Raw genomic sequence first — 24,076 nt, 5'->3', positions numbered from 1 at the left:
TCCCCAACACATGCATAGTACTATTCGCACTATATCTCATCATGATCATGTGGAGAATAATTATGAACATCATATATTCATAATACATAGTGCTTCGGACAAATGGATGATTAACTTGGCCATGAGGCTAGGTGTACTTTAGACGATATAACGTGCTATGAATTATGAAACAACATATAACTCGTAGGGAGGCCGTGGGCTCATGAAAATACCCTATTTTATTTTCTTAAGAAATTCCGACGTTTTTGAAAGAAGGGCAAATAAATAATGTAGTTTATATACGTACGTAAGGGAATTTAGAAGAAGGGTAAAATCTGAGGAGAGCCTTGGATAATGAGTTAATGAAGACGGAGAATTGAAGTGCTCTGTGGTACGCAGAGGTTGCATTAATTGGCTCTCAAAATGATACCTAATGATAAACCAATTAGATTCGATTGTCGGCATAAGACGCGCTGCCGCCTCCTGATTGAACCAAATGCAAAATGAAACAAACAACGTGGATTTGAGGAAGATACTGTGACATGTGGGTTTCATCTGCTAAGTATCGGACCGCTCACGTGTTGGTGGTCACTGGGGGTTCGTCAAACAAACAGACTCTCACGTTAGCTTTGTCGGTAGTAGGTGTAGCCTTGTGGGGTCCAACTGAGGTAAAGAAAGACAAAGCCGTACTAGTGAATCGTCAACCGTCAGGTGGGGACCACAAACTGTATTTCAGATGAGACACCCACGTGTCCATAACGTGGCAACGGTTACAACCGGACTATTAACTAACGTCCTTTCTTCTTCATTTTCTCTCTTCGTACCGACAAAAGAGGTCCAAACAAAAGGAAAGTTAGTCCCGGGACCACTCCCTAATCCAAAACAGAAACCATATCTTCGCTTTATTATTATTAGTCCAACAGTACACAGGGGGGGAAGAGGAGTGGCAAGTTGGCGTGGGTCACGAAGAAGGAAGCAGCGTTAAATTGTAGCGTCACTACTGACGTGGCCGATACTTTTTGGACTCGGTAAAATCTAAAAAATGGGATTGCGTTTGGTGGGACAGACAGCCATATATATGCCACTCATCCACTTGGACTCGTAGTGTTGGTCAGTACTTTGGTTGCTCTGACTTGCATAATAATAAACTCCATCGACGAACAACAGCGATTACATCAAAGAGGCGGACCAAGAGCAAGAAAAAAAAATGTGCTGATTCACTCCAACGTGTAACCACGTGTACTGATGTTGAGCGTTGTCAACTCCTCGTTTCGGAATATCAGTCCATCAACGAGGTAGCTAGAAATAATGCAAAAAACCAAGTGGTCCAGTCGGCTAAGCAGCATAGACTACATTATCGGATTCTACTCCGTAGCTTCTCTAATTAAACTATCTTCTTGCTCCATAGGATATACTACTCTATGTTTTTGCCTTTTAAACTCTAAATTATGTTATATTATCCGTTTGGAACAACTTTGTTCACTTTATTGGTTCTTTGACTATAAGTTATGCTATTAAAAGGTAATAATCTAGAATTAGTCGCAACAGATAATCCTATTCTAATTCTCAAACCCGGCCATGGCTTTGGCCTGGGCGGCTTCCGTGTTTGAAATGAAATCAACAAATTCCACACATTTCGTGACTAGTGTCAACTGCGTCAAAATCAATATATAATACATACACGATGAGTCGCAACATGTACGATTCTTACAATGGTTTATAATTTTTGTTTTCGACTTAATATTGGTTATTGGCCTCATAGTGCTGCAAAGGTTTTTAGATTTAATGGTATGGAACAATTTTTTTTTTTTTTTTTTTTTTTGTCATAAATAAAAACTCCAAACAATTTTAGTTAAAGAGCAGTACATAGTAGAGAATATATAATAATGTACGTAAAATGAGACAGAAACATTGTTAGTAAAGTTTTAATTTTTTAACTTTGAAATTGTCTACATACCCTCAGTTCTATATTCATATCACTATAGCACACGTGTCCACACACCAAGTTGTACTTTATCAACTCGTACCAAGCCATCAGAACGTAACAATGGCCCAAACTCACATTGTCTAAAATATCAGATACAACCATATATGAAAGCAAATGATCTAATGCGATTCTAAAGCTCAGTCAACACACCAATCAATGAGATATTTACTTTATAATATTATGAATAATAACGAATTATCAAGATAACACAAAATATGGATTTACACTTGACAACGCCTTGTAAGCAAATAAGAAAGGTCGGCTCAAACATCTATAAGTAGAGAGAGATGAATTACGTAAAACTTGATTCAAGTTTGACCTAAATAACTTGATACGTAAGCAATTCTTGTCTAAAAATAGTGCATTCATTCCATACCAACCACATCATTAGGTCGTAGACCCAAAATATTACAACTCTTCAATAAAATAAACTTCAATATGTTGAGGCCTTAATTAGTTGAGGTCTAAAAATTGGGAATGGTTATATGAACTCCATCTTATAGTGACTCAAAACTTACTCCACTCTTAAAAGTGGACTTACAAGATGTATTGAGGGTTAATTTTTTGTGGAGATATACATTACATGATGTAGAACACACCCACAAAAAATCAGCTCAATTAAATATGTTTAACCTAGTTAAAAGTTGTTATGAAATTAAAGAAATCTGGGGCGTTGGATAATTTCATAACATTCTAAATGATTTTTGACGATGTTGTACATCTTTAACTGAACTGATTTTTTATGAGGATGATATTTATTGTGTGGAGAATATATCTACAAAAAATCAGCTTCTAATTCATTGTATTTAGTGGTGGAGTAATTTTGGAGTCACTTTAAGTGGAGTTCATATAATCATCCCCTAAAATTTGATAGATCCACCAGTTATTGTTGTATATATTTTTTTCAATCTAAATTAAATTTACGGAATACTCTTGGTGAGAAATTAAACCGAAGAATAAGGAAGAAAATTGTGGCCCCACGCGTACATGGATGCGACATATAAAAATCACTGTATCTAAGTACTGTACATGGTACGAGTCTCAGACTATGTTACAATACTTAGCTAGCACTATAAAAGTATGAAGCAGGGAAGAATATATTGCAAAGCTGGACAAATTTTACTTGTGCACGTATTGGAGAATGTTAATTGGCACGTAAGTTAAATCCTCGTATACCAACAAAAATGTCTTACATATAGAGAGAAAAATATTTGTCCTGTATCCAAGTTACACGAACAAGTCATTGACGGATAAAGCAGGCAATTAAGGTTGTGTTGGTGAAAAAATATATATATAATAATGTAATCCAAAGGTTAGTAGTGTAGAGACGAGAGAGACAGAAGGGTAAGATAATGAAATGAGATGTAACCTAAGTAAAGGATAAGATAATAAAAAGGGAGAGTAATCTAGGATTGGGTAAATAGGACAGTTTGTTAGTGGGAGAAAATGTGGCGGGCACTTTGACTAAATAGAGAAAGGGCGTTGGTGTGTGAAAATGTGAAATATTGAAAGAGAAAAGGACGAGACGACTCGTAAAAAGAAAAATATCTTTTGGTGATACTCTAAACTCTAAAGGAGTAGTAGTAGTAGTAGTACCTGAAACCCTAAAAACCGAAAGAAGAAATAAAGAAACCCTAGCTGGATACACTCCAATTTGTCTTTCTCCCTTTTAATCTCATCAAAACAAGAAAGAAAAACCAAAGTGGTTGAAGAATAAGTAAAAGACAAGCAAAAGCTTTGTTTGAAATTGGGGTATCTCCATTCCCTCCCTCCTTTAAATCAAAATCATCATTTCATAACTGTTGGTTGGTTGGTTGATTGATTTTAAAAAGAAGGATTTTTTTTTCCTTAAAAAAAAAAAGAGAGAAAAAGTTTGCTCTATAAAATGAAGATCCCACCAAATGATAAAACCTCATCACTCTAATGACTGACTGCTATCTGCTTCAGACTGTCTTTAGAAAGAGCGAAGAAGCAAGTTGCAACTCCTCCCTCATTCAGTAGCCGCTACTGCTTATTATTATTAATAATAGGCTTGAGACTTATTATTACTTCGTAAACACCGTCGTCCCTGCCTCTTCTTCTTCATTTGGCACACGACTACTCGACCCAACCAGGGACTATACCATTTCTTCAAACCAAGGTTTCATCTTTTTTCTTCCCGTGTTTCTATTCGGTTGTTATTATTATTATTATTAGCTAATGGCATTGTGCTGATTCGTAGGCGAATGGAAAAGAAAATGAAGTACATATTGGTGACCGGAGGTGTGGTCAGTGGTCTTGGTAAAGGCGTCACTGCCAGTAGCATCGGTGTTCTTCTCAAGGCTTGCGGCCTCCGTGTCACCTCCATTAAGATTGGTGCGTCCCTCCCTTTTCTCAAGTCTACTACTACTATATTATTTTTTTTCAAAAAAAGGGGGAATTTTTACCCTTTTGCTTTTTTTATTTCAACAAAGCAAATTGAAGGTTTCAACTTTATACTTTTTCTTCTTTTCCCCTTCATTCAACATTCTCAGAGTAATGTTTCACAACTTTCTTTTCTTGTTGCTTGCTGATATTTTTGTTTCCTTAACTTTATCACAATATATATATTTATATATTTGTGTGTGTGCTCATATACTAGTTACAATCAAAATGTGCCAGATCCCTACCTGAATACCGATGCCGGAACAATGTCCCCATTTGAGCATGGCGAGGTCTTTGTCTTGGATGATGGTGGCGAGGTACAATAAAACAAACAAACTTCCTCCAAGTCAGTCGTTTGTGCTACTATTCCATTCATATTATTATGCATAGTTTCATTTCGAGTTTTGTTTCCATCGTTATGTCTTATTCTCTTGGGAAGGGAAATGGGGGGATTCATGCTGGGATAGTCTTTAGCACTCCAAGTTGTACCGAAATTTCTTTACTCTCCTTGTGTGTATGGTGTAGTAGAAACATTATTAAACAAAATTCCCTTGCTGTTTCAAAGGTGGACCTGGACCTTGGCAACTACGAACGATTCTTAGATATCAAGTTGACTCGTGACAACAACATAACCACAGGGAAGATTTACCAGGTAATTTGTTCACCTTTTGTTTTCTCAACTTTGTAACTTGATTCTTACTGGAGTGACTTACACTTTCTTCATATGGAACAGTCTGTAATTGACAAAGAAAGAAAGGGAGATTATCTTGGAAAAACAGTACAGGTTAGTTCAAACGCTTAATTGTCACCAACTCATTATGCTCTATGGATGTCTGAGAAACTTTTCTGATTTTCTTCTGCTGACTGAATTTCGTGCCATTGTCATGTGCTTCTAGGTAGTTCCTCACATAACAGACGCCATTCAGGAGTGGATTGAGCGTGTAGCTATGATACCTGTTGACGGCAAAGAAGGTCCAGCAGACGTGTGCGTCATTGAACTGGGAGGGACTATAGGTATAATGTTAAGGTCGTCATTGTTTAAGCTGGAGACTCGTAAGCTATTACTCTATTCCTTTTGTTACAATATTGTTTTCTCTTTGCAGGGGACATAGAATCTATGCCATTTATTGAGGCACTAGGTCAATTTTCATACCATGTAGGTAAGCAGATCATGATTTTGCTTCTATATTTCGAATTGCATACATCACCGAAATTCTGTCTCACTCCAAATTCTGTTCATCCAGGTGCAGGGAATTTTTGTCTGATTCATGTCAGTCTTGTGCCTGTTTTGAATGTTGTCGGTGAGCAGGTATCTTTCAACTATTTGGGCATATCCATACTAATTTAGAGAAGATGCATATTTTAGCTACGTGAACTAATAAGCTGTGGATTAAAGCACTGTTGACCTTCTCTGGAAAAAGTTAAAAGAAATTGTTTTTGTAATGTTGTAATTCTTTGTGACGGGGTTTTTGTTTATTTATGTGATTACATATTCTACTTTCAGAAAACAAAGCCTACTCAGCATAGTGTTCGTGGCCTAAGAGGACTAGGATTGACACCTAATATCCTAGCATGTCGCAGCTCAACGGTCTTTCTCTTTCTTGCTCTAATCCTTTTGCCCGTATTTAACCTGGTTTATGTTCTCAAGTGTTCTTATTTGAATTTTTCCGGACAGGCTCTGGCTGAAAATGTGAAAGAAAAACTCTCTCAGTTCTGCCATGTGCCGGTACACAGACAAACATAGTGTTTGGTTCCTCTTGTTTTCTTTCCAAAGTCTGCCCGTCTTTCATGATGCTAACTAGGTTGTAATATTTATTCCTCAGGAAACAAATATTATCACACTTTATGATGTTTCCAACATTTGGCATATTCCTTTGCTATTAAAAGTAAGTTGTTAAGTGATACTCTCAAGATTGTTTTCAGCTTAAGTAATTTTTCCCCTAAAAAACTTTTATTTATTTACTTGAATAGGATCAGAAGGCACATGAAGCCATATTGAGAGAATTGAACCTTTTAGGGTTTGTACTCGCGTTTGTTTTAATATTTCCTTTCCTTCTTGAAATCAAGTCACTTGCAGTTTTCTTGGTAACCTAGTGACTTAGTGTTTGATGATGTGCAGTGTTGCGCGGGAGCCTGTTTTGGAAGAGTGGACTGCTAGGGCTGAACTCTGTGACATGTTACATGATCCTGTGGGTCTTAACTTTCTTTAGTAGAAATGTAGTTTTGTAATTAGGTAATTGAAAATGCTCAATCTCTCATACCTTGTAATTTACAGGTCAAAATTGCTATGGTTGGAAAATATACTGGACTTTCAGATTCATACCTCTCTGTATTGAAGGTGAAATTCTCTCGGTATTGAAGGTCAAATTGGCGGGGTCTTTTCTTTTTGGTGTAATTATAAGTCCCAACACTTTACTGTAAATTTGTCTATTTATCTCTTTTTGCTGAAAAACACTCAAATTCAGTGACTAGAATGCGGCCATCGGTTCGACTTTTGGTATATAGATGTGGCATTGGACTCAAAATTTTGACTTCTACCTCTATTTAGAACTTTGTTAATCCTTGTGCACTACACGTTATAGACCAATCAGACAGTCTTAAAGATATTATTTTCTTAATAAAAAATTATTAAAAAGCAAAATCCTTCAAGAGTGGCGTCCCCTTTGTACCTCACTCTTCTTGTTAAGCAAGTATTAAATAGGTAAGTTATAGTAAGCCTATCTTTGTAAACTATTCAATTATAATTAGGCTTGTTAGTGCAGAAATTGTCAGTCAAAGTCTTATGAACTGTTATCAATTTATATCTCCTGATATTATCTGAATGTGTATCAATGTCATTCTAACTGTTTGTGATGGAACAGGTTAAAGAAAAATGTACTGTTTGTAATAAGAAAAGGCCAAAGAAAAAACTTGTCATAAAGTATTCATAAATCGTATATTGATATGTGCATATATGTAAGCATCCTTGCCTGTGTATCTGTATGAGCTGAATGCTGATACTGGGATCTATATTTGGGTGGTGTGTTGTAACTCTTAATTTAAGAGCTTAAGTCTTAAAACAAGTTTGTTTGGTAACCACCTGAAAGAAGTTGCTGAAGTTCAACGTCTCTTAAACTAAGAGGGGGATACTAAGTCAATTTTGGTGGCTTAGTTCTAGCATTTAAGTTCAGACTTCTGTACAATTTTAGACAGTTTACCAAACAATTTTATTCAGATTTCAAGCTTAGTATAATTATAGAATGTGGATAATGGAACGTCATCGTTATGCCAGCTAATTTCAAACCTTGTGTTTGTTAACAGGCTCTTTTGCATGCTTCTGTTTCTTGTCACCGGAAACTTGTTATCGAATGGGTTCCTGCTAGTGACCTGGAAGATGCAACTGCAAAAGAGGTTACTTCTGAACTCTACATCTAGTTATATATTCATGTATCTACTAGAAGTTGCCTGACCTCATGCTCATATATGTTTTTGGGATCACACTTTTAAGGAGTATGGCAGCGTGTCAAAAGTTTAGCACATGGTGGTTTGTCGTTGTTTTCACAACACGTGTTCATCCATAGACTCATTTCACAGGTTTTGTTCAGAGTTTGCAGGAACATAAGATCTGTAATGAACTGCTTGTGGATTATAACTCAAAAACTTATGATATTTATGATGTTTTGAAGTTTGAATCTGAGAAAGTTATGCAAGCTTTCTCTGTTGCGTGCACACCATCACATCTCTCCTCCAAGTTGGATTTTTTTTATTCACCAACAGTGACGGAAGTTATAGAGTTGGTCACCATCACATCATATGCATAGTTTGTTTGTATGTCCGACATGGATGCTTTTAAGAATATAAGGTGTCCATGTTACTTAGATACATACATATTATATTTTGCTCATTTTGTTTTTCTAACCACAGAGTTTGTGTATTAACACACTAAAAAGTTGAGTGGGAGGGTAAATCTAATATCAAAATTTATGGCCACTATATAAGTCGAAATCTTCATTACCATAACCAGCGTGATTTGTTATCTAGAAGTACATAACTAGGCAAATGCAATGTCCCCTTCCACTGAAACTTGAGTACAATTTTCTTCTATATGCAGGCCCCTGATGTTCATAAAGCAGCATGGGATCTGTTAAAGGTTAGCTTTATTAAAAGTTTCAGTTCATCAAATTTTTAAGTTAAAATATCAAAATGTTCTCCTTGTTTTTCTTTTTCGTTTCTATTGTATTCAATTTCTGGTGTAGCTCTTTGAATGGACTTCCATTTCAGGGTGCAGATGGTGTTCTAGTGCCAGGAGGGTTTGGTGACCGAGGGGTGCAAGGGAAAATTTTAGCAGCAGGATATGCCCGTGAAAACAGAATTCCGTTCCTTGGAATTTGTTTGGGTATGCAAATTGCCGTAATTGAGTATGCACGCTCTGTCCTTAATTTGAAAGATGCTAACAGCACAGAGTTTGACCCTAAAACCACGAATCCCTGTGTTATATTTATGCCAGAGGTATTTTTTCAAACTCTTAAAACCCGTGTTAGTATTTAACATACATTGTTTTTCCTGTTTATCTAGTATACAAGCTGTTTTTTTTATTTGTCACAGGGTTCTAAAACTCATATGGGAGGCACCATGCGTCTTGGATCAAGGAGGACATTCTTCCAGATTGCTAGCTGCAAATCGTCCAAGTTGTAAGGACTAGTGACAACCTAATCTTTATTTTAAGGGTCCTATTACTGCCAGACCCCAATTTGTTTTGGGCAGACTCAAAAAAAAAAAAACAATTATTACAAGTGTGCCATTGGTTTCAAAAAATCTAAAAAAAACAATTATTACAAGTATGCCATTGCTCCAAAAAAAGTTGGATTCGAAAACCCCACACTTAAACGACCCGGCTAGGTCGTTTGGACTAAGTCCCAAACGACTTGGCCACACCGTTTGGGACTTAGTCCAAACGATGTGCTCACACCGATCAAGAGCCCAAAAAACAGAATTTTATATTTTTCGAAGTCCAAATCCCAAACGACATGGCCACACCGTTTGGACTGAGTCCAAAACGATGTGGCCATGTTGTTGGGGATTTTTCTAAGTTCAAATCCCAAACGACATGGCCACATCGTTTTGGACTCAGTCCAAACGGTAGTCCAAAACGATGTGGCCATGTCGTTTGGGATTTGGATTTTGAAAAATATAAAGTTTTGTTTTTTGGGCTCTTGACCGGTGTGGGCACATCGTTTGGACTAAGTCCCAAATGGTGTGGCCAAGTCGTTTGGGACTTAGTCCAAACGACCTAGCCGGGTCGTTTAAGTTTGGGGTTTTTGAATCCAATTTTTTGTGACCAATGACATACTTGTAATAATTGTTTTTTTAAATTTTTGAGACTAATGGCACATTTGTAATAATCGTTTTTTTTTGGGGAGTCTGCCCAACACAAATTGGGGTCCGTCAGTAACAAATACCTTTTAATTGAATACCTCGAGGAGAATAGAATTAGCACCAGGTTGAACTGTTATATTGGCTGTACATGCTTATTTTGTTGCGAATTAACGTATATGATCTGTTATTTGTGTTAGGTATGGCAATCCACGGTTTGTTGATGAGCGGCATCGGCATAGATATGAGGTATTTGGGCCGACATATTTTCCATGCTTCTTACTTGTGTGCTTGCACAGTGTACCATGTATATTATCTGTTAGTATTCTTTCTGTTATTTGTTTTACAATCTCACTCATAAAATATTGCTGTCTTCTTTTCCTTTTTCTGTTGTTTTGGTAGGTCAATCCTGATATGATTACCAGACTTGAAAATGCTGGTCTCTCTTTTGTTGGCAAAGATGAAACTGGTCGAAGGATGGAGGTATGCACCTTTGTGGTACAAACAGTTATTGTTGCGTTAGTAGCTATGCTACCCTGTGATCTCAACTCTTTGCTGTTGTCCTTTTGCTGCAGATTGTTGAACTTCCATCTCATCCATTCTATGTTGGGGTTCAGTTCCATCCTGAATTTAAATCGAGACCTGGAAAACCTTCTGCACTTTTCTTAGGTACTTGTTCCACCTACCAGAAACTGAAAAAAAAAAGGAAGTCGTAGATTCTAGGAACCCAAAGATTAGTATGTTATTAATAGCAATATTTGATACATGCTGCAGACTCCATTGTGATAAACACGGCATTTAATTGCTAATTAGATTAGCTCGATGATTGCACCATCTGTGGCAGCCTTTGTGCACACCTCCATAATCCTTATGCCATATCATACTCAATTCAGGGTTATAATGTTCGGGATTTGGGTCCTCGTGCAAAATAATATCATATCTTTTAGTTTGGTTGGTATCCTTGGGTGCAACTTGGTCTGACAGGCTTGGTTGCAGCTACATGGCATCAAAGGGGCCATCTTCATAGGTGGCACTGGCATCAAAGGGGCCATCTTCATAGGTGGCACTGGCATCATATCTTACTTTTTATATAAAAATTCTCATGTCTGTACTTGTTCGCGGGATCTTGTAAGATTAGAATCTGGGAAGAGACATTGTATTAATAAGCCAATAGTGTCTGCCTGACGCAGACTGCTTCTGTGGTCGATGTTTTCCTTTTCTATATACATTCTCTTAACTGTGATTAAGAGATGCTAGGTGCAGATTTCCTTCACCAAAAACTGTGATTAAATGTGTTCGGATCAAAGTAAGAGATTTTATGCTTTAGTACTATCTATTAATTTAATGCAGTCGTCCTTTATCTAGTCTTTGGACTGGTAATGCAAGCGTATAGTTACAGATGCAGACATTTTAGTCTCATTCCTTTACTGAGGATGCATGTGTGGTCTGATATACGTACCAGTTCAATATTTTAAATTTGCCCTTGTTTGTTACTTATTTGAACCAAGAGAACATTATCCTTGGTTCTCCAAATTTTCTTGCTTGATTAGATTTACTGTTGAGGGTTGCAATGTCTGGGACTTTATTCCAATTCGAGTACTCCATTCAGTTGCACCACACTTCGCATATAGATTAATCCTAATTGAGTGTTTAATGTGACAGGGCTTATTGCAGCAGCATGTGGTCAGTTGGAAGCTGTCTTGCAGACATCTGGACATGTTAAGAACATCATTAGCAAAGGAATGTCAACAGTGAAATTCCAACAGAATGGAAATGCAAGCAAGCTCGTTAATAGGTTGTCAAATGGTGTATACGCCAATGGTAATGGTAATGGTAATGGTGCACACTTCTAAGAAAAGCATGGTGGTGGTATCAGCTGGTCAATTTTCATTTCTACTAGTGATATCTTTTTCTGGAACAGTACTTTGCCAGCTCCCCGATAGTAGTATGTACAGTCGTTGGTTATGATTAGGGTTTCAGATATCAAGGACTGGTGTATGCAACAGAGCTAGATTCTGTGCTTTTAAATGGAACAGCTTGTTGCTATTTTTCAGTGCTTTGTATGAATATGGGTTGAGGGTGTTAGAACTATTTGATTATTTTTTTATTGTGCACTGGTGCACTAACTAATGTCTTTAGTTTTCTGAGTATTTCACTTTTCCTGTATATTGAGAGAGAAAAAACACTTGATAGGAGAATCTGAGCGCAAATGTTTTGGTTGCAGTATTGCAGTGGCTTATGATATTTCAGTCTTGTATCGAAACCCCTTTTTCGTTCTGAATCTTGTTATTGTTACAGGTAAATAGGTTTCAAGGCACAAAAGAAAATAAACTGACTACAAAGACGTTTGGAACGTTGAATTGAAGCTTTTATAATTTTACTGGATTTTTTTTTTCTTAGCAGAAAATTTTGTTATCATGATTATAAGTATATTGATGTTTAAAATAAATTAAAGAAGTGACTCGTGAAATTTTTTCTCCTCGAAAATTCGTTATGGAGATTTTCCTTTTCTTAGGTATATATATCTAAACCAATGGTATAACTTTTGCTTTCCATTGATTTTTTTTTTTTACATATTTACGATCCTCATAAAACCAAAAACGATGTTATTTACTAGGTTAGACGGTTCGGAATTCTAACGCAAAACATATTCATGGTAATTCTTAAAAGTCAGAACAAGAGGATACTTGTTCAGAAAAAAGAATACACACCACATACACAACAAAATCTATTATGGGTCCAGCCATGAGTGAGATACATACATAACAAACAGATAGGGCCAATGGAATGTCAACAGTGAAATTCCAACAAAATGGAAATGCAAGCAAGTTCATTAATAGGTTGTCAAATGGTGTATACGCCAATGGTAAGGGTAATGGTGCACACTTCTTAGAAAAGCATGGTGGTGGTATTTGCTGGCCAATTTTCATTTTTGCTAGTGATATCTTTTTCGGGAACAACACTTTTCCGGCTCCCTGATAGTACAGCCGTTGATTATGATTAGGGTTTCAGATATCAAGGACTGGTGTATGCAACAGAGCTAGATTATGTGCTTTTAAATGGAACAACTTGTTGCTATTTTTCAGTGTGTTGTATGAATATGGGTTGAGGGTGTTAGTACTATTTGATTATTTTTTTTATTGTGCAGGGGTGCACTAACTAATGTCCTTAGTTTTCTGAGTGTTATACCTTCCCTGTATATTGAGAGAGAAAAAACACTTAATAGGAGAAGCTGAGCGCATATGTTTTGGTTGCAGTATTGCAGTGGCTTATGGTGTTCTAGTTTTGTATTGAAACCCCTTTTTCGTTCAGAATCTTGTTATTGTTACATGTAAATATGTTTTAACTGCTGGTGCCCACTATAAATAAGTTTCAAGGCACAAAAGAAAACAAACTGACTACAAAGACGTTCGTAACGGTGAACGGAAGGTTTTATTATTTTACTGGATTTTTTTTTTTTAGTGGATAATGATAACGAATTTTACAAATAATATAATTAGGACAAACGTCAACAAGTCAAATACAAACAAGTCTTTTTTCAAATAGCAAATCCTATCCTCCTAAATACAAACTTCGTTAGAAATTTGTCATTACGTTGTAGTCCATAACTTTCTGCAATCTCTTAAGGAGCTCAATAGATTGTTGTCTTGAAACTAAAAAATATCAAAAGCCAAATGAGAATGAAATAATCTTTGGTTAGCTCTACAAGCTTCCTCGTGTTTCTCAATTTTTTTTGCCGCTGCTATATTAGCTGCTTCTCCCACCTCAAAGACTCCATTCCCAAGCCCTACCAACAGAGAGGCTCCAGTTATATCAACACATGCGTGTCTCCCCTTAGACCAACTGTAGATCAAAACATCCGCAGGCCGAAGTGTCGATCTTCCCTCATTCAGATCAGTGAGAAAATTCACGGGAGCTTCCTTCTTCACTTGTACCCCAGCCCTCCAAAATGCATCGCTTAAAATATCTCTGACATGATCATGTCGGTATTTGAAACTTGGAAAATATCTACAATGTGCTGCATGGTCCCCGAAAGCATTTAGTCTAATCTTTTACAAAGCATGCATAGACCACCATCGAGTCTGAGGAATCATGAGAGGCGATGGGGAGAATAGAACGATATTCCATCATGACATATTTGCCCAAGTCCCTCCATCGAATAGCAAATAAGAAATCCTTTGCATGTTCCGAGCATCATCCAATGACCTTTCGGCGAATTTTGCAAATACACAAAAACTCCCTCTCAAGACCGGAACAATCTTACCGTAAAACACTTCCGCCAAAACTTTTTGTGGTTTTGAGGGGATGGTAGCATTCACAGCAAGAGAGTTAAAGTCAAAATCGGGTAGACAGAGACTCAATGCACTGCTAGCAACATCAAGAATCTCATCCACAGGCACTGTGCCACAACTCCTAAGAATATGGTTCTGAATTTATAGCGAGGATAGATACCTCTAAAATTCAATCTTTCCTTTTCCACTAAATTTTCTTCACCACTCCATCTTTAATGGCCCTCACTTGAATTTTCGTGCCCGAGCAAAATTTTATTGAAAATTTCCAGAGCAAATGGATGTGAGCGCGAATTAACTAAGGAAATCATTTTCGAGGTCCTTCAAATTCCCATTTTTGAGGTCAAATTTACGAACCCTTTCTAATACACCTTCGGATTTCACCATTTTTGAATATAAGGCATATGATGTTTGCAACTATCCTTTACGGCGAATACAACCGGAAAAACCGCATTGTTTATCAGCGATCCTTGCAAAGTTACCAAAAAAAAAAAAAAACTACTCTACTGTTCGATGGTAAGATTGTTGCACGTCTTGAGAGGGAGTTTGTGTTATCTGCTCATCAGAAAGCAGTCATTGGATTCTTGCAGTCAGAACATGCAAAGGATTTTCTACTTACTATCCCGATGGAGGGACTTGGGCAATGTATGTCGTCCCCGAAAGCGTCCAACAGTTGGTCTTTTTGCAAATAGGGCATAGACCACCATCAGAGTACAAAGGAATCATTAGACGGTACCGGAGAATAGAACGATACTCCACCGGTGACATACGCTGCCCAAGTTCCTCCATCGGAATAGCAAATAGAAAATCCTTTGTATGTTCTGACTGCAAGTATCCAATAACTGCTTTTTGATGAGCAGATAACACAAACTCTCTCTCAAGACCAGCAACAATCTTACCATAGAATGCTTCGGCCAAAACTTTTTGTGGTTTTGAGGGGACGGTAGCATTCACAGCCATAGAACTGAGGTCAAAATCGGGTAGACAAAGACTCAATGCACTGTTAGCAACATCAAGAATCTAATCCAAAAGGCACTAGGCTAAAACTCCTAAGAATGTGGTTATGAAGCTCAGAAGTCTCATAACGGGAGGCCACAAAAGCAAAAGTAGAGACATCAGTGGCACAATAAATGCCTAACCCACCAAGACGTAATGGGAGTGTCGATAAACGCCATTGCAAATCACCGAAGTCAGGACCATCAGAAACCACAATACCCTGGAGAACCCTGCGGAGATGCCGATCAAAAGTCTTAGCTGCCTCTCTAAAATTGAATGGTGGACAAGTACGAATCGCAAAGACCAACTTAGAGAGCCCAGCACAAGTACGTAAGAGAGCTAACTCACACTGTGGATCTTCAAATATAGCTAAACAGTCCATCAAGGTCACAACCTTTTCAACCGCCATGAAAGCAAGGCCCATGATAAAGGATGAATCGGTCTTGCACCTCCAAGCAACGACTCCCTCGCCGAGACGCCGGGACAAATCTGAAAGAAAGAGACCAGGGGTGGAGCGTCGTGGATCCAGTGATGGCCAAAATATCTCCGTTTTAGCCACATTAAGAACCAGTCCGTAAGAAGGTCCTTCTTCCTGAATCATACTCAAAGCGTTAAGCCACCGCTCAGTATCTCCAATCGAGTCCCATCATCTAGATACCAAGCATGTAGCAATAACCGACAACCGACCGATCCGAAATCAAGGGATGCAACACCAGTGCAAATAGAAGGGGACCCAAAGGGTCGCCTTGCTGGACCCCAGTAGCAGACCATATGTAGCCATCCCCCAAATATAACCTCGCAGGTTGACAATACAGGTACTCGACATAAGGGGCAATAGCTGGGCAATGGATACGAACCTCTCTCAACATGGTAGTTCGATCAACCATGTTGAAAGCATTCTGAAAATTTACAAGTAGCATCGAAAGAGAGGTATTGTCGCTGTTAGCATACACTATGCGGTTGACAGCGTGCAAAATCGCTTCTGCTCCACCAGAAACACCAACCCCATACTAGAAACCCTGTAAGTATCCTACCACATCTTTGGAAACTCCTTTCATTGCAATCTTGGAGACCAGACGACGCCAAACCATCCCCACAGCTATAGGACGAATACTATTATCCGGCTTGAGAAGTGGAGTAAGCGGAGCACTAGCAATAAATTCCGCTAACGGCTGTGGACATCGTCCCTGTAACCAAAGATTCACCATAGGGGTCAATGCATCTAGCAAATCAGACGATATAGCTACTGCAGCACCACTCATGGCATCCAACAAATGCTGAGCTCGAAGACCATCACGACCACAAGAAGTACCTTCGGAAATGACCTGATACATGACAATAGGGTGTCTCTCTCTCTACCACTAAAGGAGGCTCAGCAAAAGGAACAGATGGTCTTACAGGTGGTTGTCGCATTGGGTGCTTCTCCTTTAATGCACATATACTCTCCGCAGTATTTGAGGCAACTCCTGATGATGACAACACTTTTCTCTTTGTAGCAAAATGTCCATCGACAACTTTCGCAAGCAAGCATCGGCGATATTCCGAGGGACGGATCTCGTGGTGGCTGGATTGAAGGAGGCTCTATTACGGACAAGAGAGCGAAACATCCCACTGGGCTCATTCCATGTCGTCAAAGCATGGAGAACTGTTTTCTTTCTCAATGAAGGTTTTTCTAGTACCAAAACGGCGTTCACGGCGATTCTATGGTTGAAAAATTGCGAAAAATCTGGCGTGGAGGAAGAAGGAGACGAACCCAAGGCATAATTGAACCCGGGATCACCGTACCTATCCCAAATCCCAGCGATTTCCATTGCACGACCGAAAAGCCAAACGACAAGCCGCGTGGTATACTTTTCCACGATTTGTTTTGGTATACGGAATGCCCTATCAAGTAACGTCTCATCAAGAGAGGACGCAGCAACAAACGGATTAGGGGTATTATCGTCACCCCTCTCTGTTGTGGGTGTAATATCTGTAGTGTTGGGCTTAGGGTGTGGTTGTGGTATGCCCACAATGACACATTCGGGTTCCCCATTCTCCATTAAAACAAGTGGTGGTATGGTATCATCTGGATGACGACATGGTATACCAAATGCGTGGATGCAAAGACAAATGCCACAAATCCATTTGTCTAATGACTTTAAGGAATCCTCTAGTGACAAAAAAAGTTCACGATCCTCCTTAAGTTCATCCCGTACCCTGTCGATACTCAACTGACAATCCATGTGTTGTTTATTGAAATGCGTGAAAATGTAGGGAACAGTAAACCCATTACTGTTTACTCCATTGGTGCATCCATGACGACCCTGGAAAGGAAAGTGAACACGCTTCTTTGGTGTTGGGTCACTGAACCCAGAAGAAGCAACCGAGAGGGCAAGACTTTTCTTCCCTCTCATAGCCAAATCTTGGGGAAAACTCAAAAAATCCAGTCGAACAAAACCCAAATCCCGAAATCGACAAATCCCAACTCTCTTAGAACAAACCCCAAATCGGCAAAACCAAATTCCATCATACAAATCCCCAAATGGCACAACCAAATCCCGTCGACAGTTCAACAAATCCCAAAACTCATCCCACAAAATCTAAAGGTTCTAAACTATTAATAATAATAAGAATAATAATAATAATAAGGATAAGAATTAAAATATATGTACTTTCAAGATTGCTGAAAAGGTAGAAAGAGTCGGGCTGGGAAGTGGTAGGTTCACAGTTGTGATGGAGGTTGGGTATTGGGTGATGTGTGAATTGGGCAATGTAAATTGGGTTGTAGTAAGGGTGCTGGTAGTGACGACTGTTTTGTAGTGGAGGTTGGGTTGTGATGGTGGTATAGGCGATGGGAATGAGGAGAAGGTAATGAGGAGAAGGTGGCTGGAGTACGTTATTAAGGAGGTGGTGGATTGAAACCAGGCATGGCGAATAAGCAAATGATCTGGAGAGGGTGGTGGTGGACGGAGCGATTTGTGGCGGCGGGTGGTGGTTGTGGCAGTTCAATTGTGTGCAATGGTGGTGGTGAGAGATGGTGAATAAGCTAAGAGGAGGCAGCCGGGTTGTAGGTGGAGGCGGTGAGAGGCAGTGGTCGATGTGAGGATTGTATTTAAAGATAGTGGTGGCAGTAGGTGGTGGGCGGTAGGTGGTGGGGGTTTGTAGCAGCGCAAGTGGTGCTGCAGAGTTAGAAGGTCGGATCAATGAGAAAATTGATAGGAGCCTCCTTCTTCACTTGTACAACAACACTCCAAAATGCATCACATAAAATGTCTCTGACATAATCATGTCTGTATTCGAAACCTGGAAAATGTCGACAATGTGCTGCATGGTCCCCGAAAGCATCTAATCTACTCTTTTTGGTAACAGGGAAAAAACCACCATCAGAGTACAAAGGAATCATGAGACGGTACCGGAGAACTGAAGAACGATACTCCACCAGCGACATACGCTGTCCAAGTCCCTCCATTGGAATATCAAGTAGAAAATCATTTACGAGTGCCGACTGCAAGCATTCCATGATTGCATTTTGACAAGCAAATAAATCAAACTCCCACTCGAGACCAGCAACAATCCTACCGTAGAACGCTTCCGCCAAAACGTGTTGTTGTTTTGATGGTACGGTAGCATTCAAAACCAGAGAATTGAGGTTAAAATCGGATAGGCATAGAGTCAATGCACTGCTAGCAACATCAAGAATCTCATCCAAAGGCAATGGACCAAAACTCCTAAGAATGTGCTTCTGAAGCTCAGAAATCTAAAAACGGGATGACACAAAAGTAAATTTAGAGACATCAGGGGTACAATAAATAGCTAAACCACCAAGACGTAATGGGAGTGTCGATAAACGCCACTGCAAATTACCGAAATTTTTTTTTTTTTTTTTTTTTCTAACTTCGAAATCTAAAAGCGGGATGACACAAAAAGAAAATTTAGAGACATTTTTTTTTACAATAAATAGCTAAACCACCAAGACGTAATGGGAGTGTTGATAAACGCCACTGCAAATTACCGAAGGTAGCAGTTTTTTTTTTTTTTTTTTTGAAGTTGAAATTTTGTTGATAATGATAACGAGTTTTACAAATGATTAGGACAAGCGTATGTGCAACAAGTTATGTTGCAAGTCCTTTCTGAATGGTAAATCATATCTTCCTAAATACAAACTCGTTAGAACCAGTTGTCATTACGTTACTGTCCATAACTTTCTGCAATCTCTTAAGAAACTCAACAGATTGTAGTGCCAAGAAACTAAAAGTGTCGAAACTGAACATAATGAAACAATGATGGTTAGCCTTACAAACATCCTCCTGTTTCTCATTCTTTCCTGTCGCTGCTCTATTAGCTGCTTCTCCCACCTCTAGAAGTCCATTCGCAATCCCTACCAACGGAGAGGCTCAAGTTACATCAACACATGCATGCTTCCCTTCAAACCAACTGTAGATCAATACATCTGTTGGCCAAAGTGTCGATCTCACCTCATTCGGATCAGTGAGAAAATTGACAGGAGCCTCCTTCTTCACTTGTACCACAACAGCGAAAAATACATCGCAAAAAATGTCTCTGACATAATCATGTCGGTATTTGAAACCTGGAAATTGTCAACAATGTGCTGCATGGTCCCCGAAAGCATCCAATCTACACTTTTTGCCAACATGGAAAAATCCACCGTCAGAGTACAAAGGAATCATGAGACGGTATCTTTAGAAGCAAGAACGATACTTTACATAACGGTTACATCATGTAACCTTATATTAATATTAATATATTCACATTTTGCACGCCCCAAGTCCCTCCATTGGAATAGCAAGTAGAAAATCATTTACGAGTTCCGACTGAAAACATTCCATGACTGCCTTTTGACAAGCAGATAAATCAAACTCCCTCTCGAGACCAGCAACAATCCTACTGTAGATTGCTTCCACCAAAACGTGTTGTGGTTTTGATGGTACAGTAGCATTCAAAACCAGAGAATTGAGGTCAAAATCAGGTAGGCTTAGACTCAATGCACTGCTTGCAACATCAAGAATCTCATCCAAAGGCAATGGACCACAACTTCTAAGAATATGGTTCTGAAGCTCAGAAATCTAAAAATGGGATGACACAAAAGTAAATTTAGAGACATCAGTGGCACAATAAATTCCTAAACCAATTAGACGTAATGGGAGTGTCGATAAACGCCACTGCAAATTGCCGAAGCCATCAATTTTTTTTTTTTATTTTTTTGGTAGCCTAATATACACCATTATTTTTTTTATTTGGTAACTTTATATACATCAAAATTTTTTTTTTTTTTAACTTTTTTTTTTTTTTTTTTTTTTTGTAACTTATTATACATCATTTTTTTGGGTAACTTAATATACATCAGTAGTAGTTTTTTTTTTTAAATGGAAATTTTATTGATAATGATAACGAGTTTTACAAATGATTAGGACAAGCGTATGTGCAACAAGTTGCATTGCAAGTCCTTTCTGAATGATAAATCCTATCCTCCTAAATACAAACTCGTTAGAACCAGCTGTCATTACGTTACTGTCCATAATTTTCTGCAATCTCTTAAGAAACTCAACAGATTGTTGTGCCAAGAAACCAAAAGTGTCGAAACTGAACAAAACGAAACAATGATGGTTAGCATTACAAGCATCCTCGTATTTCTCAATCTTTCCGGCATGTTGCTGCTCTATTAGTTGCTTCTCCCACCTTTAGGAGTCCATTCCCAAACCCTACCAACGGAGAGGCTCAAGTTACATCAACACATGAATGCTTCCCTTCAAACCAACTGTAGATCAATATATCCGCGGACCGAAGTGTCGATCTCACCTCATTCGGATAAGTGAGAAAATTGACAGGAGCCTCCTTCTTCATTTGTACCATAGCACTCCAAAATACATCGCATAAAATGTCTCTGACATACTCATGTCGGTATTTGAAACCTGGAAAATGTTGACAATGTGCATCAAGGTCCCCGAAAGCATCCAATCTACTATTTTTGCTAACAGGGAGAAATCCGCCGTCAGAGTACAAAGGAATCATGAGACGGTACCGGAGAACTGAAGAGCGATACTCCACTGGCGACATACGTTGTCCAAGTCCCTCCATTGGAATAGCAAGTAGAAAATCATTTACGTGTTCCAACTGCAAGCATTCCATGATTGCCTTTTGAAAAGCAGATAAATCAAACTCCCTATTGAGACCTGCAACAATCCTACCGTAGAACGCTTCCGACAAAACTTGTTGTGGTTTTGATGGTCCGGTTGCATTCAAAACCAGAGAATTGAGGTCAAAATCAGGTAGGCATAGACTCAATGCACTGCTAGCAACATCAAGAATCTCATCCAAAGGCAATGGACCACAACTCCTAAGAATGTGGTTCTGAAGCTCAAAAATAAAAAACGGGATGACACAAAAGTAAATTTAGAGACATCAGTGGCATAATAAATACCTAAACCACCCAGACGTAATGGGAGTGTCGATAAATGCCACTGCAAATCGCCCAAGAAATCATTTTTTTTTTGCTAACCTAAGATACACCATTATTATTTTTTATTTGGTAACTTAATAGGCATGAGTTTTTTTTGTTTTTTTTGTAACTTAATATACATCATTTTTTTTGGTAACTTAATATACATCAGTAGTTTTTTTTTTTTTTTTTTTTTGGAAGTTTTTATTGATAATGATAACGAAGTTTTACAAATGATTAGGACAAGCGTATGTGCAACAAGTTGCGTTGCAAGTCCTTCCAGAATGGCAAATCATATTCTCCTAAATACAAATTCGTTAGAACCAGCTGTCATTACGTTACGGTCCACAACTTTATGCAATCTCTTAAGAAACTCAACAAATTGTTGTGCCAAGAAACCAAAAGTATCGAAACTTAACGGAATGAAACACTGATGATTAGCCTTAGAAGCATCCTCGTGTTTCTCAATCTTTTCTGTCGCTACTTTATGAGCTACTTCTCCCACCTCTAGGAGTCCATTCCCAAACCCTACAAGCGGAGAGGCTCAAGTTACATCAACTCATGTATGCTTCCCAACAAACCAACTATAGATCAATACATCCGCTGGCCGAAGTGTCGATCTTACCTCATTCGGATCAGTGAGAAAATTAACAGGAGCCTCCTTCTACACTTGTACCACAACACTCCAAAATATATCGCATAAAATGTCTCTGACATAATCATGTCGGTATTTGAAACCTGGAAATTGTCAACAATGTGCTGCTTGGTCCCCGAAAGCATCCAATCTACTCTTTTTGTTAACAGGGAAAAATCCACCGTCAGAGTAGAAAGGAATCATGAGACGGTACCAGAGAACTGAAGAACGATACTCCACTGGCGATATACGCTGTCCAAGTCCCTCCATTGGAATAACAAGTAGAAATTCATTTAAGAGTTCCGACTGAAAACATTCCATGACTGCCTTTTGACAAGCAGAAAAATCAAACTCCCTCTCGAGACCAGCAACAATCCTACCGTAGATTGCTTCTGCCAAAGCGCGTTGTGGTTTTGATGGTATAGTAGCATTCAAAACCAGAGAATTGAAGTCAAAATCAGGTAGGCTTAGACTCAATGCACTGCTTGCAACATCAAGTCTCTCATCCAAAGGCAATGGACCACAACTCCTAAGAATATGGTTCTGAAGCTCAGAAATCTAAAAATGGGATGACACAAAAGTAAATTTAGAGACATCAGTGTCACAATAAATTCCGAAACCAACCAGACGTAGTGGGTGTGTCGATAAACGCCACTGCAAATCGCCGATTTTTTTTTTTTTTTTTTTTTTTTGTAGCCTAATATACACCATTTTTTTTTTATTTGGTGACTTTATATACATCAATATTCTTTTTTTTTGATTACTTAATATACATTAGTTTTTTTTTTTTTTTTTTTTTTTATTATATTATCATTTTTTTTTGGTAACTTAATATACATCAGTAGTAGTTTTTTTTTTGAAGTGGAAATTTTATTGATAATGATAACGAGTTTTACAAATGATTAGGACAAGCGTATGTGCAACAAGTTGCGTTGCAAGTCCTTTCTGAATGGTAAATCATATCCTCCTAAATACAAACTCGTTAGAACCAGCTGTCATTACGTTACTGTCCATAACTTTCTGCAATCTCTTAAGAAACTCAACAGATTGTTGTGCCAAAAAACCAAAAGTGTTGAAACTGAACGAAATGAAACAATGATGGTTAGTCTTACAAGCAACCTCTTGTTTCTCAATCTTTTCTGTCGCTGCTTTATTAGCTGCTTCTCCCACCTTTTAGAGTCCATTCCCAATCCCTACAAGCGGAGAGGCTCAAGTTACATCAACGTATGCATGCTTCCCTTCAAACCTACTGCAGATCAATACATTCACTGGCTGAAGTATCGATCTCACCTCATTCGGATCAATGAGAAAATTGATAGGAGCCTCATTCTTCACTTGTATGACAACAGTCCAAAATACATCGCATAAAATGTCTCTAACATAATCATGTGGGTATTTGAATCCTAGAAAATGTCGATAATGTGGTGCATGGTCCCCGAAAGCATCCAATCTATTCTTTTTGCTAATAGGGAAAAATCCAACGTCAGAGTACTAAGGAATCATGAGACGGTACCGGAGTACTGAAGAACGATACTCCACTGGCGACATACGCTATCCAAATCCCTCCATTGGAATAGCAAGTAGAAAATCCTCGGAGAAGCTCATGCGACAGAAGAATGTTATCCTGAATGGATCTGCCAGGAATGAAAGCTGATTGGTTAGACTGCACTAATGCATCAATAACTATCTTAATCCTATTTGCAATAACCTTAGAAATACATTTGTATATAGTGTTACACAAGGCTATCGGTCTAAAGTCTTCAACTTTTGTGGGATTGTTGACTTTAGGGATAAGACATAAAAAAGTGGCATTTACTCCTCTAGGAAACTTGCAGAATTTGAAAGCATTAAGAATAGCAAGTGAGAAATCATGACCAACTACTTCCCAAAGACTTCTTAAAGAAAATAGGAGGAAACCCGTCCGCCCCTGAGTCGTGTTCTCTTTCATCTCAAAAAAGAGCGCTTTTTACTTCTCTACAAGAACTTCCGCTTCCATG

The 24,076-nt window shown here is 38.5% G+C and overlaps 1 protein-coding gene across 2 annotated transcripts; it reads left to right on the top strand.

The window, feature by feature from the left end:
* The first annotated feature begins 3,414 nt into the window (after positions 1–3,414).
* EMB2742 (CTP synthase family protein) lies at positions 3,415–11,984 on the top strand. 2 transcript variants are annotated; one of them, XM_086586572.1, is made up of 23 exons: positions 3,485–3,718; positions 3,914–4,106; positions 4,188–4,321; positions 4,607–4,686; positions 4,935–5,021; positions 5,103–5,153; positions 5,266–5,383; positions 5,473–5,529; positions 5,614–5,678; positions 5,874–5,957; positions 6,045–6,095; positions 6,193–6,255; positions 6,341–6,387; positions 6,489–6,558; positions 6,645–6,707; positions 7,670–7,759; positions 8,460–8,498; positions 8,630–8,857; positions 8,954–9,039; positions 9,922–9,970; positions 10,124–10,204; positions 10,297–10,390; positions 11,384–11,984. In XM_086586572.1, the coding sequence occupies exons 3-23, from the start codon at positions 4,192–4,194 to the stop codon at positions 11,572–11,574; spliced, it is 1,824 nt and encodes a 607-aa protein (XP_086442698.1). In that variant the 5' UTR covers positions 3,485–3,718; positions 3,914–4,106; positions 4,188–4,191; the 3' UTR covers positions 11,575–11,984. The 2 variants fall into 2 exon arrangements, with proteins under 2 accessions (XP_086442697.1, XP_086442698.1); XM_086586571.1 differs by having other exon boundaries at positions 3,415–4,106.
* Positions 11,985–24,076: the final 12,092 nt, after the last annotated feature.

Source organism: Coptis chinensis, unplaced genomic scaffold (genome assembly GCF_015680905.1).
Source record: "Coptis chinensis isolate HL-2020 unplaced genomic scaffold, ASM1568090v1 utg1287_pilon_pilon, whole genome shotgun sequence".
In the NCBI taxonomy this organism is placed as follows: Eukaryota; Viridiplantae; Streptophyta; class Magnoliopsida; order Ranunculales; family Ranunculaceae; genus Coptis; species Coptis chinensis.
The sequence above is the reverse complement of the archived record's forward strand: the minus strand, read 5'-3'. Positions and strand labels throughout refer to the sequence as shown.

Coding starts and splice junctions, on each gene's coding strand:
- EMB2742 (XM_086586571.1), top strand. CDS start 4,192: ATGGAAAAGAAAATGAAGTACATATTGGTGACCGGAGGTGTGGTCAGT. Junction 7,760..8,459: donor AAGATGCAACTGCAAAAGAG/GTTACTTCTGAA, acceptor TTCTATATGCAG/GCCCCTGATGTTCATAAAGC. Junction 10,391..11,383: donor ACCTTCTGCACTTTTCTTAG/GTACTTGTTCCA, acceptor TTAATGTGACAG/GGCTTATTGCAGCAGCATGT.